General features: G+C 59.1%; 1 protein-coding gene across 3 annotated transcripts in view; it reads right to left on the reverse strand.

The window, feature by feature from the left end:
• Positions 1-14,947, reverse strand: part of TMEM104 (transmembrane protein 104) — a 54,278-nt gene that overhangs the window by 30,643 nt on the left and 8,688 nt on the right. The window contains exons 3-8 of one of the 3 annotated variants that reach the window (XM_003131226.4): positions 14,543-14,664; positions 11,554-11,635; positions 11,008-11,104; positions 10,655-10,735; positions 7,164-7,263; positions 6,613-6,721 (exon numbers count right to left, since the gene is read on the reverse strand). In XM_003131226.4, coding sequence (XP_003131274.1) covers positions 6,613-6,721; positions 7,164-7,263; positions 10,655-10,735; positions 11,008-11,104; positions 11,554-11,635; positions 14,543-14,664 — 591 coding nt within the window. The remainder of the gene's footprint in view (positions 1-6,612; positions 6,722-7,163; positions 7,264-10,654; positions 10,736-11,007; positions 11,105-11,553; positions 11,636-14,542; positions 14,665-14,947) is intronic. The other 2 variants (XM_005668623.3, XM_005668622.3) reach the window with 2 other exon arrangements.

Here is a 14,947-nt window from a genome sequence, read left to right on the forward strand (position 1 = left end):
AGTAATCACACCCGGGTTTGTTCCATAGGCTGGGATTTTCATGTGACATCCGGCAGGGGTGGCCCGCTTACCGGGCACAGATGACTTCCCAGTTCAGTGCTCTGCCCTGGGTGAACTGGAGGGTGGGGGCAGGGAGAAAGGACAAGAAACCAGACAAGCCAGGCTGACGGCTTCCCTCGTGCCTGGGGGTAAAAGGCGCCTGGCCCTGGGCAAGTCCTATTTGTGAGGCTGTACTCATCCCTTTCCAGAGGCGGAGATGGGGACAGAGACCTGGTGACAGCCAAGCCGCCATCGAGAGAAGGGGGTGTGGGCAGGTCACCTGCTCAGGGGCTGGAACAGAGTCAAGGCCAGAGGACCCCTGCTCACCCAAAGAGCAGTCTCTGAGGCTGGGGGTGGGGACTGTCTTGTGACCCCGAGTCCTGTTACCCCGGATCTTTCCTGGGAGCCGGGAGTGGGTGGCCCAGGGGAGCCAGCTCCGTCCTATAAGCTGGTGTGTCAGGAATCAGCCATGGCAGAGGCAGGGCATGGGGCGTGATGGATGACAAGCTTAACGCCGGCGGACAGAACTCACGTCCCTGGGAGCCGCATTAAAAATAAAAACAGTGGTCCTCTCACTGAGCTGCAGGAAGCTCAGGCCAAACACCCAGAGGCGTGGGGGCCAGGAAGGGGTGGGGAGGGGTCACTGTGGTCCAGCGGGGTGCTACCCAGGTGCTACGTGTGAAAGGTGAGGGCTGGTCCAGAGCAACACTGGGCAGCAGCTGGGCTGGCACCGGAGGACATACGGGAGGCTGTGCCCAGACACCAGTGGCAGCAGGGGGTGACGGGTGGGCTGGTGGGGCCCCGCGCGGTCCCTTGGCAGGAACTCGAGAGACAAGCCACAGCGCTGGAGTGAGTGACAGCGTAATCTGAATTTCATTTAGAAAGGGCTGGGGCTGGGGGATAGAGAGCACAGCAAAACACAAGAAGCCATTCTCTGGATGAGACACAGAGACAGCTCCCTAGGAAAAAAAGAAAGAAAAACGCAGCCCTGTCCCTGTGTTATTGATTTCCTTGAAAAAGAAGAGACAAGCCAATCCTTTAAAGTCACTCATTTCTATCTGAGCGCCAGCCACTGTTTGAAGTTAGAATTCGCTCAGCGTCAGCGCCTGTCTGGGGAGAGGGTAACGCAGTTTTGGGGTGTGGGGCAGAAATTCTCCCTAGAGACGAGGGATCGTGAAAGCAGAGCTTCGGCACTTGGGGGGTACACCCTGTGACAAGGGTCTTCCCGGGGGCTCAGAGGAGCTGGCGGACAACCGCAAACCACTGCCGGGTCAGGGTGGGCCGGCCTGGGAGGGCTACTCTGCTCACCGCACCTGCAGGGACGCCCAGCGTGGTGGGCATCTTCCCACAGGCAAAGCCACACTGACTTTCCCGGAGCCTCCGGAATGGAATGAGGAGCTGTGCTGGGGCGGAAGGAAGGAATGAAAAGGAAGGGGTTCCCTGGTAGCCCCGGCTGGTCCCCAAGCAGTCACCATCCTGTGAGGGCGGCGCCTTGATGTCCCAGACCCTGTAAGACCCCGTAAGCAACACCCTCCCCGCTCCAGGGGGCCAGGGACCTCCCCTCCCCTCGGCTCTGGTTTGGTGCTGGGCTGAGTCCCAGCCCAGGTGAGTCAGGCCGGAGGGCGATATCCCCAGAGAAGGGAAGCTGCCACCAGTCCATCTACAGGGCCTGCCCTCCAACTTCGGATGGAGCCACGGCTTTAGCCTCCTTCGGGAAGACAGCCCGTCACCCCGCCCCGGGGCCACCCTTCCCGTCCCTCTGTGTCTCTCTCCCTTCGGCTTCCCCGCATTGTGCAAACCCAGGAGCAGCATTCATGCTGTAACCTACTGGAGGTGTGCTCCAGGGCTGGTGCCCCCGGAAGGTGCCCCCACGGGTCCCATGACGTCACTGCTGCTGCTGAAACTTGTTGATTCACACGAACTTTCCCTCCTCGCTGGTCCCGAAGGCCTCTAGGCCACCTCCTGCCCCAGAATCGGTAAGAATAAACATTCAAGCGATGGCAGCGGTGACCCACTTATTAGCAGATGCCACTGCCCCAGGGCCCTGTGGCTGCTGCTGAAAGGACAGAGAGAGCGAGACGGCGGCAGGGACGGGAAACGTCCTTGGGAAGATGTGCTGGGCTCCAGTGCTGCTTGAGCGAAGGGAGAAGCCGGCCTGGCTGCCCAGGACCGAGGGGCGGCAGGAAGACCGTGGGTCAATCAGGCGGTCGGGCGCACCCAGATCACTGAACAGACGCCATCCTTGGGCAGCGTCACCCCAACCTCTGAAAACGGAAGCTCCAAGCAGGCGTGACCCGCCCCTCCTATCCCGGCTCTCATCACTGCCTCAGCTCAGTGACCCTGGCGCAGTCACAGTCCCCAGGTCTCAGTGTTCTCTGCTGTGAAATGGGAAGATGCCAAGGATCTCACTGTTTGGCTGGGAGGACCAAACAGAGACGAGGAAGTAACAGGTAACAGGCCACATGGATGCAAACAACACAGCAGGAAGGAGCCAGCAGGGCTCCACTTGGTGCTGCACTGGGGGCGGGGGGAGTCACTCCCCCACCCCCCGAAGGACGTTTTTGCTTTGAATCGTACTTTTCTAGGAAGAGACCATTTGGTCTAAAGCTGGGGTTGCTGGCTATTTGAAATGTTGCTAATGGCAGAGGCAAGCACTGTCATGTAAGACTGAGCCCAGACGCAATCAGAAAACACAGCCTCCTGCCAGAGAAAGAGAAACCAGGGCTCCCGGTGAAGGCCCGGGACCCTTCAGGCGCTAACTGAGCCCAAACCAGATGCTCCTTTAGGAAGAGAGTCCAACAGGCAGAACCCTGCCTACAGTCCCCAAACACAGCCTGCTTCTTCAAGGGCTACCTGGCAGAGGGTGGCAGATCACCTATCAGGCACCTGCTAGCTGCACCTCTCTCCAGGGTCACCCAGGCCCTGGAGGGGGATCTCACAGCTCCTGCATTCAAGGCAGGACAGCAAGCCAGGGTGACTTTGTCCTGTCCCAAGGCAGCCTACGAGGGTCCCCCGCCCAGTACTGCCAGTTTGCGGCCAGGGCTCCAGGCAGGATGAGCTCTGCTCGGCCATCTGTGTGCCTGGTTCTGCCCAGCCGGGGCCTGCTGGGCTGCTGGTGCCTGGCAGCACGTGTCCACCTGTAAGCAGCGGAGGCTGCTCCTGCAGGCAGTGAGGAGGCTTAGAACCCAGGGAGCTCCCACCCCCAGGCTTCCCTCTGCCACTCTTAAGGAGGCAGCGACACCAGGGCATGGGGTACGGATGAGGCTGGGAAGCACAGTGAGGACGAGGAAGGAAAACAAGAGTGTCTGGCAGTGTCCTTGACTCAAGGGGACAGTGACAGACATCCTGCTTCCCAGATGCTCGGGACAGTGCAATTCTGGGACGGAACTCATTTCCATGCACCCCTGCCACTTCACCGGCGGCCCCTGACCCCTCCTCACTGTGCAGGAAAATGAGATGCTGAGGGCCGGCTTTGTTTCCTACCAGAGCCAGAGCTGCTGCAGAAAGAGTCCCAGGATGCTCCCCAGCCTGGAGGCAAGACTGCCGGTTTGAAAGCGTTGGGGCATCAACACCTTCCCCTCTGATCCTTCGGAGGAGCAGGAGGGGTGGGCAGTGGATTCTGAGGGTCAGATCCTGATGTGAACTTTTCTGGGCCCTCGCGATGGGGTCCAGGTTGCTGCTGGCTCCGGTGGGACGCCCCACCCTGGGGGAGGCGGGCACGTGTGACTCATGGGACCACCCCCACGTCACAGCACCCGGCTCCTCTGAAGCGAAGCCGTACTGGCAGTCACAGGAAGAGGATGCAGGGGGCAGGGTGGAGGGCTTCCCTTTGTTAAGTTCAGGGCTTTGGGAGGCGACTGGTAACTACTGGTAGAGAAAGCCCCCTTCTCACAAGTACTCCCGATCCCATGTGCAGGCTGCCTCCGAGCGCTCTCATTCCAGGGGCGCCTCTCGGCAGCAGGCCTGGGAAGACACAGAAGAGGTGGCTTCCAGAGCGCGGTCTGAAAATGACACCGTAAAGCAAAAGCCAAAACATACTGCCCTGGGATAGAAAGGCAGTGGCTATTCTGAGGTCCTTTTATTAAACACACAGGCCAGGTTTGTCGTTTCCCTGAGACAGAAGGACTGTGCCTGGCGTGGGAAGGGGCCTTAGTGAAACCTGCCTGCAGCCTCACCTGATGTGGCGGCAGCAAAGCAGCTGGTAGGAGGCGCGGCGGGAAACTTCTGGGAGGGAGGACAGCCTTCCAAACGCGTGTGAGCGGGGCCAAGCGTGAGGGGGACCCTCCTTTCCCAGGATCGGAAGGGGCCACTTGACGGAACAAGGATGCGGGCCAGACAAGGGAGGAGAAGATGCCGTATCGCGCAGCAGCGCCTGGGCCCGACCAGCAAAGCACGTCTGCCAAGGCCCTGGCTCGATGCTTCCAGCTCACCAAGTGGGGGAGGCCTGTCCCGGACAGAGAGGCCCCGAGTTCAGGGTCAGGAGGCGCTGTTCCGCGGAAGCTACAGTCCCAGGGGGCCACACGCAAAGTCGTAAAGGAACCTCTGAGACAACGCGAAGGTCCGCCCGCCTTGAATCTCCCCAAGCCGGGCAAAGAGGAGCGTGTCTGAGCCGAAAACCTTGCGAGCAAACTGAAGCCCCCGGTAGTGTGCGTGTGTGCGCGTATGTGTGAGTCCACAACCAGAGAGAACGGGCTCTGTTTCTGCTCGGCCCCCTCCCTATTTCGGGCAGCTTTTGCGGGCGGCCTGGTGGCAATTAGCTCTACGAGTTGTAAGTGCAGTATCTGGGAGGCGGAGGCAGAAACGAATGCCCGTCTGCTTTCCTGAAGGGTTCCTTCTGTTCCGTCAGAGAATTACTGAGATTTGGGGAGGGAGGCTTCCATCACGTGGAAGGTTTATAGGAAGAACGGAAGGAAGACTTTAATAAGGCAATAACAACGCTGCTAAATAATTCACCAGACAGGTGGCAACAGCCCATGTTCCCCGGGCTCTGTACCTGTTTTGCTGGTGGACATGGGGTGGGGAGGGGGGATGGGAATGTGCCGGGCAGATTCTGTGCGGACTCCAGCAGGCCCCCCCTCCCTGGAAAGACCCACCTGAGGGGCAGAGCTGCTGCCCCCTGCCCTCGACCTGCTCCCGGGTCTGTGCCAAGGCTCTCATACTCTCTCCTCCACCTGCCTCCCCTTTCTGCTTGGCTCTGCTGGTTAGAGATCCAGATGGGTCCTTACACTTCTAATACTTCTGTTAATTTTTGTGGGGGAGGGGGCACACCGTGCAGGGCCTTGATGTGGGATCTCAGTTCCCAGACTAGGGATGGAACTCGGGCTGCAGTGGTGAAAGTGCTGAATCCTAGCCACCAGACCACCAGGGAGCTCCCATGCTTTTGCTAATTTTATCAATCACAGGCTGCTGAAAGGCTCAGGGGTGACAGGCCTCCAGAGCATGCTCCTGGCTGCACTGCTGAGTCCTCCACCCGCCCCCGAGGCCTGGAAGTTAATGTGCTACCGACGTCTGGGGAGGACCTGGGCTGAGATGCAGTTTTGCTGGAAGAGTCCTGGCTAAACACGCAAGAGGCACCACACAGACCATCTGACTCAGCAAACGCATAGAAGAAAACTAATCTCTCCCGGAAAGGTCTATACGCTGGGATGGGGAGGCCAAGCAACCATTCTGCCGTCCCTGGGGTTAACGCATTCAGACCCAAGTAATGCAGCTGGTGGGGGCCGTGGCGGCTTCTGCCAGGATAGGGACAAGGAAGGGGCCACCTTCGTGGGGAAGGCTGGCTCCCTCCCGGCCCTGCCTCCCACACCACATCAGCTAAGTGGCCACGTGTCAAGTTGTGTGTCACCTATGCACCTAAATCTGTGTCAGGGCCGAGGAGGGTATTTATAGACTCTGCACAAGCGAAAGGGAGCGATTTCTGAGTCCCGCCCAGACAGCAGGCAGACACCTGCTTCTGGTTTTGTCTCCCATCCCCGAGACCCCAGACCCATCGGGCATGCTCCCCGGATCCACTTCCCCTCCCCCTCACAGGGCACAGAGCCTGGAGACTCATGGGCTCCCCCTGTCCGCGGGGCGGGGGCAGGGAGACGGGGCGCAGGCTGGGCTGATCCACAGCTAGAGGCCCGTCTGCCCTCAGGGTCGGGTTAGGGTCAGCTGTGGATAGCCCAGGCCTGACTGCCCTGCAGGGAAGCCCGGCGACCTGCTCTCGGGCTGGTCAGGAGGAAGGTCAAAACAGGGAAAGTTTCCAGACCCCTGGCCCTTTTACAGGGCTTTGCTGAAAGTGCCCCCCCAACCCTGAGCCAAGTTTCTCAGCAGTCACAGCCCTGGAGCTGGCACTACCCGAACGCCTTGTCCAAACCACCTATGGCAGAGGCCACGTGGCCAGGACACGATGGGGCTGGTGTGGCAGTGATACCATCCACGTCCTGCCCGGGACCCATCGGCCAGAGTGTGGGCCGTGCAGACCCTGCTCTCTGGGCAAAGTTTGGCCAAGAGTGAAGGCGGCTCCCGGCCCCCCGGCCCCCAGGGTGGCCTGGCCGGGCGGGGCTGGGGAGCAGAGGCGAGGCCACTCACCAAGTAGATGCGGTAGGCGTCCACGCGGCGCAGGGGCCCCCAGCACAGGTCTGTGTCATTGTACTTGGCGTCGGCCTCCACGCCGCAGGAGTCGTTGCCCAGGGCGCTGCTGAGGGAGAACAGGGGCTCAGCCTGGGCCTCCCTGCTTGGCTGTAGAGGCAGAAGCTGCCCTTCGTAATCAAGGGAAGCCACGGGCCCTCCACGCCCCCGGCCGTGGCTTCAGGTCCAAAGATCTAACTCTCTGCGAGCCCTGTTTTCCTGTCTCTGTGGGCGGGCACCTGCCTCCATATGGTGCCGCACGGCTCCCTGGCATCTCGGGAGGCCCTGGTGGGAACCCTGGTCCCTTTCCCCATGGGACAGGGAAGCGGAGAGTGGTGAGAAGCGGGTCTTGGAAGGACAGCTGGCTGGGGCACGTGCCAAAAAGGGCCTCGGACACCTCCATCCTGTAGATGTGGATGGATTCGGTTGGTGTGGAGCGTCTGCCCTGAGACCTCCGCCCTGATGCCTGAGCACGCCCATCTGGCTGCATCTCGGGGTGGGGGGGCACTCACCAGGTCACCTGCATGAGGGAGAAGGGCACGGCGGCGGCGTAGATGGCCAGGTCCCCGTACAGGTAGATGATGATGCAGAAGTAGAACAGGTTGACCCCCACTGAAAGGAACAAGGTCGTCGGTCAGGGAGCCGCAGGCAGGCGCCGGGCTTCTTTGGGGACGATTGCCTCTCCACCTCATCCACGGCTTTCTGTCCTCCAGGCACTGCGGGAAACCCACCCCAAGTCCTGTTTCTCGTTCTGCTTGCCTACCCTGTGATGCTGGCAGGAAACCCCTTGACTCGTGACAGTCACCCGAGAGGGGCTGAGTGAGGCTGCATCAGAGAGGTTCTGAGCCCAGACGGGTCCAGGGCAAGTGCGGGGCAGGGACAGGTGCGGGTGGGACCAGAAGCGTCTTCACGCTCGGGACAGGCTGCTCGGGAGGAAGGAGGAGGGACGGCCTGAATCTGGAGCCTGGCACCTAGGGCTCGCTGGGCCGGGGCCTCCTGCGCAGCCAGACGCAGGGCTCTGAGATAAGACGGCTGCCGAGGGACCGGAAAGCAAGAGGATTGTCAGGACGGGGCCCAGCTTTGGAAGCTGAAATCAAGAGGGTTAAAAGCCCTTGATTTTCAAAGACCAAGGGTCTCATTCGGAATCTGGCCCCTCACCAAGGACGCAATGGGAAGGGTGGCCAGGTGCGCTGGGAAGAGAGGCAGCACAGGAGCCGGTGCTCAAGACGGTTCCCTGCCCTGCTTACGAGAAGCCTCTGTGGGGAGGATGCTGACTTTGGAAGGGGAGCGACGTGGATGCTCCCTCTGCAAAGGCAAACCTCGGTCCCCTATCCCTGTGGGGGGCCTGGACGAGGAGCTGTGAACTCGGGCTCTGGTCTTAATCACATCGGCCTCGTTTCCTGAGCCTGGCAAGTCCCCAGCTGTCTTTAATCCTGCACAGTGAGAAGGATTCGACCTGCATGAAATTCCACGTATGATTCTGGCCACGGAGAACAGGTGTAAAAGCTCTGAGACAAGCACCCGCACCCTACGACCTCAGGGGCATGGCCCCAGACGGCCAGTCTCAAACTGCCATTCAGACGGACTGCCTGTTTTTGGTGTCACTGATCTCAAGCTGCTGGAGTCTCTGAGAACAGAAAGAAAAATGAAGTGACAGTTCCCTTCTAATCCTGGTGGCTCAGAAGAGCCTGTAGGTCCCCGGGGAAAGCCAGGAGCATATTCCTCCTGGGCTATTTGAGGTTGGCTCTGCCGCTGGGCATCTAGGCAGCAAAGACCCAGAAGACAGGATCCTTGAGAGAACCCTGGAGGGCCTGGCGGAGCGTTGAAGGCCCAGCTCAGGGGCCCCAGGTCACTGCCGCTCACACCCAGGCTCTGGGTCAAGCCCCATTCCTGCTTGTTCCTCTGTTCTGAGCCAAAGCTCCTGCAGGGAACCCGTCCTCCCTGACTCTCAGCCTTTCCTCCTGCCCGCACGCGTGTCAGCTCTTTATAAACTGCCACTGGCCCGCCCTGATCAATAAATGTCATTACTAGACACAGACTGGGAGGATCAATGAACTTCCAGGAGGCCAGCATGGCTGGCACTGGCATTTCTAATTACAAGGACTGAGTCTGGACCCCCAGGGGGGCCTTTGGGGGGAGGAGGGCAGCCCTTGCAAAGGTGAAGGCGACACTCTGCAAATTACGATAGAGCTGAGCAGTGCTTTCAGCTGGGGGTGATTCTGCCCGCTGCCGCCCCCCCACCCCCCACCCCCGGTCCCGCGGCAAAGTCTGAGGACATTTTTTATTGTCATGACTGGGAGGTGCTACTGACAACTAGTGGGTAGAAGCTGAGGATGTGACTTGACACCACAACACACAGGCCAAGCCCCACAGTGAAGAAAGATTCAGCCAATGCCCGGGCTGAGAAACCGTGGAGCAGGTGAGAAGCAGGCACCCTCCAAGTCTGAGCTGCTCTGAGATGAATGTGTTTATTTTCTTTCTTTCTTTCTTCCTTTTCTTTTTGCTTTTTAGGGCCACACCTGCAGCACATGGAGGTTCCCAGGCTAGGGCTCAAATTGGAATGGCAGCTGGCTGCCTACACCATAGCCACAGCAACGCAGGATCTGAGCCTCATCTGCGTCCTACACCGCAGCTCATGGCAATGCCAGATCCTTAACCCGCTGAGCAAGGCCAGGGATCGAACCTGCAACCTCATGGATCCCAGTCAGGTTGGATACTGCTGAGCCACAATGGGAACTCCTGAATGTGTTTATTATCTATCAGATTTGGAAAACCTAGGAGTCACAAGACCACAAGTTCCTAGAATTCTTAAAGAAATCAGGGCGGACTGTGAAACACGAAGATCAGGAAGGAGGTTTAAAGGTCTATGTCCACCCTCCACCGTGCATTTCATTTCAGAAACTGCACTTGGGAGAAGACCATGCAGCCAGCAGGAGGAAACGTCTGCCCCGCTTATCTTGGTCCAAGGAGATGGGGACGCAAACATGGAACAAGGGAAACGGGCACAGAATGGGTGAGACACAGCCGATCTGGTTTTGCTAAGTTCTGAAACCCCTCGGTGAGGCTGGGAACGGACCCGCAGGTGACCTCTGGCCGATGGTCACATCCCCCTCATGTCACACCACTGCTGAGAAACAGACCTCGCACCCTCCTAAGAAGCAGTGGAGAAGATTCTAGGCTCTAGTTTCTACAACCCCCTTCGGCTCAAGTTAGTGCAGCCACATTCAGGACTGCGAGGAACTGGTGGAGTGGCCTCCACTCCGCCAACAGGGATTTGATGAAGGGGCAGAAAATCTCCCAGCATAACTGCAAGGGCAAGGATTTACTGAGATGCGCCAAACTCTATGAAGGTTTGGGCATTAAAAGAACTAAACCATCGAACAGCTTGTCTTCTGAAAGAACAGGACTTAGAATGGAAGTCTAAGGTGCTGTTGGGGGAACAAGCAACTCTGCAGCACCTGAGCTGGGTGCTGGCGGCCCAATCCCTCCAGGGCTGGCCTGCAGGGCAAGTGGGGCGAGGTCATGATTAGAGCGCAGGTTCCCAGCAGTGGCCCTGAGCGTGGGCCGCTGGCGCCCTCTGCTGGCCACCGAGAAGACACACAGGCACAGAGCATCCTCCCGCTGCCCCAAGGTGGTCGCTCTGAGCAGCCGGAGACAGAACAGCCCAGAAAAGAGAGACAAGTGAGAAGCTATCAAGCAGGAGGCACAGAACCACCAGCCGCCCCCACCAGCTTCCTTCGGAAAGCTGCTCCGGACTCAGCCTCTACGAGCTGCAGCTGCTGCTTTATTTCTGATGTGCTGAGGAACGGGGAGGAATCCAAGAAAACACCTTGAAGTCGTTCAGGCGTCTCAGCAAAGTGGCTTCTCCGGTGGAGAATCTGCGGCTCCCATCGTCTGCCCCCCACCCCGCCAGATGAGGTGGAACCCTGGCTCCGAGTGCCCCCGCCTGCGGAGGGTACCAGCTCTCCCTCTGCCCTCCCCCACCTGCGGGAAGGAGCCCTACCTTTATTGAAGAACATGGAAGCCATCTGTCCCATCTCCACCCGGTCTGTGATCTCAAACAGGTTCGGAGAGCCGCGCCTTTCTGCGGAGCCAGGAGGAAAGAGGAAGCGTTTTTGTTTTTCATGCTGGGACACCTGGCCCGAGGTTCAAATGGACTCTGTGTGTGTGAGTGTGTGCTGGGATGGGAGGCAGCTGTGGGGAGCAGACCAGGGCTCGGCGTTACTGTTCCACGGTGCCTTCAACCTGGGATCAGCCCTGGGGTGGGAGATGCCGGAGGGTCTCTGGAGGGACAGGAGGAAGGGGAACCTGGGGACCAAAGCGAAGCACAGGCCAGCCCAGAACCCCTAGACTTACGCACAGACAGGATGGGCCGCTTCTCCGCCCGCTCGTAGTTGTTCTGGATAAGGACATCACTGTCGGAGGCGGAGGAGGAGTCGTCGTCTTCCTCCTGCTGGGGGGGAGTGGGGAGGATGAGAACAGACAAGGAAAACGCAGGGGCACAGGGCTCGGCAGAAACCCCCTGGGACACTGGAGAGCCTGTTTCCTTAGTTTGTTCTTTCTAGAAGGTATCTGATGAGGAAACTTTCGACACTTCGGTGCTGTCACATTCGAAGGTGCAGGTAACACTCAGAGGAAGATGCTGCAGCCCGGTTCCAGGTACAAAGGTTCAGGATGACTGGGCCAGATGTTGGGGGGGGGAGGGGACGTCAAAAGAGCAGAGGCTGCATTGGTTCTGCAAGCTGACCATGGCCGTGGACTTCAGCTCTGGGCTAGGGTCCTGGAGTGGAGCTGTGCTCAGGAGACCTCAGGCCTCAGGAGGGAGAGAAGCGGCTGTCGAGGGCCCCCTCTTTGTAACAACCGCCCTGGGGCACCGCCCAGAGCCAAGGGCAGCACACACACCTGGTGGTTTTCCATCCTCTTCCAGCGGAGCTGAGCGTTGGCCGCCGCCATGGCCTCCACCACAAAGGTAGTTGTCACAAAGCTGCAGGGAAGGGAGGCCACGTGTGAATGCCAAAGGCAGGCCGGAGGTTGGAGGAGGTACAAGATAAAAGGAAACGCCATCGAAGACCTGACCTGACCAAAGGGCCCAAAGCATCCTGGGTCCCAAGGAAGGGGCGGGAACTTCAGAGGTGGGTCTGACCTGATAAAAAAGGGCCAGGTGACTACTGGGCGCCCTGCGAGCTCACCCTGACGTCTCCGAACGAACTCAGAATGCATTTCCAGCGCGTGACGGAAATAGTGCCCACCCAGGAGAGACGGGTGTGAAACGCTGATGGAAGGAGAGAGGGTGAGCCTGGGGGAGCGGTGAGGCGGGGGCACGGCATGCAGAGGTGGGGAGATGGAAGGGCAGGCACCATGCCGCGCTCTAAGCTGCGAAGAGGAGGCTGGGTCACCCGCGGCCCCTCCCAGAGCTTCGGGAAGGGCAGAGGCGGTGGCCCAGGGGTCAACCCCCAGTCACTACACTAATGGGCAGAGCAGAGCACAGGTGAGGCTAAGTGAAAAGGACACTTGGCGCTGGCATCTGTCCCCTCCCCCTTTGGGGGGGTGGTACCTTGACTGCTAATAACCTGGCTAATGTTAGGCCAGCTTTTTTACGGCCCGCATCAGATGGGAGATGGGGAGGGGACATCAGCTGCTGAGAAGTCAGACTAAAGTGAAAAACTGCTCTTTTCTGAGGGAAACTGGAGAGACGTGGATGCCGGCGGTGGCAGAAGGTTCAGGGAGGGAGGGCCGCCTTCCTGCTCATAAAACCTGGGGAATGACTCTGGCCCTGCTGGGACCCCTAGGAGGGGACATTCATCGCCCTGTTTCCCGGGTGGCTGCTCAGCCCAGCAGGTGGGGGGCGGGGGTGGGGGGGGTCACCCCTACCCACTCCATCTCAGCGGAGGTGGGGCCGCCAGCTGGAAGCCCCCATTCCAGCCGCCTCGGCACCTCCTAGGTTTCTCATTATCTTGCCTAAGTGACCGTTTTAAGGGCTCTAGATTTTCCCTGCTTTTTGGAGGTAAAACTAAAAATCAATCTTAATTAAGGCATAAAGAAGCTTCTCATGATCACACAAAGCCGACTCATTGATCATGTTTGAACATAAACGGGTTGAGCGGGAAGGGGGCGGGGACCCCACCCGGGGGCCCCCAGTAATCAGTTTCCGTTCAGGTGGCTGCCTGCGCTGAAGGTCCTTTGAAGGGGACAGCAGAGTCAGAGGAGGACAAGGACGCTCGGGCTCTTGGCTGCCAGGGCCTGCGGTAGGTAAGGAGCCAAGGACACCTCAAGGACGGCCGCAAAGCCCCCCGGAAGGAACGTTGTCCCATCGCACGCAGCCTCCTCTAGGTCTTAACTGGCTTCACTACTAATCAGTCCCACTCCTCCAGCTGGGGCGGCTCCCCTCTCCTCCCGATCTGCTCTCCCAGGGCCACGGACCACCTACCCCAAACTGTAATGGCCCCACCGCCCGGTCCCTTAACACGCTGTGCATTTTTTTTTTCTTTCTCGGCCACACCCGAGGTGTGTGGAAGCTCCCAGGCCAGGATTCGAATCTGAGCCACAGCTGCAACCTACGCCACAGCTGCGGCAACGCCAGATCCTTAGCCCTCTGCCCACAGTGGGAACTCCCCTTGCCACACACTTCAATTTCTCCGTATTGCTCTTCATCTTCTTACTCTACACTTTGCTACTTCTTATCTTCACTGCGCACGGTCCGTCTCCCCACAGGAGAGAAGCAGGCCTGCGAGGGCAGGGGGCTTTGCTTGGCTCGGTGGGTCAGGACTCTAGCGCCTAAGAACAGTGCCTGTGTTGCCTCAGGGGAGGTACCCCTTGGGGGTGGTTCCAGGTGCCGGCATTGCCCTTTTTGGGCAGCTTTCAGATTCCTACTAGGTTCAGGGGGCTGGAAATGCTTAGTCCTAAGTCCCTAGTGGCCTGGGGCACTAAGCGGCGCCAGCTGGTGGTCCCAGGTGATGCCCACCCACCCGCTCAGGAAGCAGGTGCAAGAGGGGAGATGAACACTCGACTGCATGCAGGCCCGTGTGTTTATCACTGCCTCGGATACTCTCTTAAATTCTAGAGTTCCTGCTGTGGCGCAGTGGGATCAGTGGCACCTCTACAGCACCAGGACGCAGGTTTGATCCCCGGTCCAGGCCAGGAGGTTAAAGGATCCAGGGTTGCCACAGCTGTGGCTCAGCTTGGATCTGATCCCTGAACCAGGTACTCCATTTGCTGTGGGGCAGCCAAAAAAGAAAACACCCCACACACTTTCCCCAATTTGGGAAGTTTGGAATCCCCCCTCATTCTTCCCGCAGTCATGCAGCGGGATCGGCAGTGTCTCTGGAGGCTGGGTCGACGGTTCAATCCTTGGCCCGGCCCAGTAGGTTAAGGATCCGGCATTGCCACAGCTGCAGCATGTGTCATGACTACAGCTTGGGTCTGACCCCTAGCCTGGGAGCTCCATGTGCCAAGGGTGGCCCGGAAAGAAAATAAATAAAATATTTAAAAACATAAATAAAATCTTATTGAAAAAAAAAATTCTGAATTCCAAACTGATTTCCCCGTATCAGCTGAAAGGGCCGTCAGGTTCTCTTCCGTGCTGGGTAGTATTTTCTCAGGGAACAAACTCCGACCGTACCAGGCACAAAGGATACAACAGGGAGGAAAACCCGCGGGGGAAGGACCCACGAGGGTCACGGGAGACGTCCCCGAGCCTAACTGGAGGTCTTCACTTTTCAGTGGTCAGGGTGGGCGACTGCTCCATCAGCCCGAGACGCGGAGGCCTCTGTGCCTCCTTTGCTGGCTCGGGGCACCTATTAGGATCCGCTCATGGGGGGCGTCTTCCTCGCACTGTCAGAGAGAGCTCAGGCTCCCCCTGCTCCGCCCCAGGCCCCCCGGGACGGCCCCTTACCTCATGAAGCCCAGGAACACCAGCAGGACCAGGCTGACGAGCCACCCAGCGGTGGCAAAGGCCTTGGGCATGGTGAGTGCGCCGGTGCCCACGATGAGGTTAAACATGTATACCAGGCCAACCTGGAACCAAGAGAGGGGACATTTGAGCCCAGAAATTAAGGCGCCTTACCCCCCAAGGGTTTCCAAGGGTGACCTGGGGCGACAGCAAAGCTGTGGTGGAGGCCAGGCCTCAGCCAGGCGTGTGGGAAGAGGGAGGAGTCGGCCCAGGTTCGAGGGAGGCAGGACCTGCCATTGGAGGCCCGGGAACCAAACAGGAGCACCGGAAGATGAAAGCCCCGAGTTCATCACCCTTTACAGGAGTTCCTGGGGTGGCTCAGTGGAAACGAACCTGACTAGTATCCAT

Source organism: Sus scrofa, chromosome 12 (assembly GCF_000003025.6).
Source record: "Sus scrofa isolate TJ Tabasco breed Duroc chromosome 12, Sscrofa11.1, whole genome shotgun sequence".
In the NCBI taxonomy this organism is placed as follows: Eukaryota; Metazoa; Chordata; class Mammalia; order Artiodactyla; family Suidae; genus Sus; species Sus scrofa.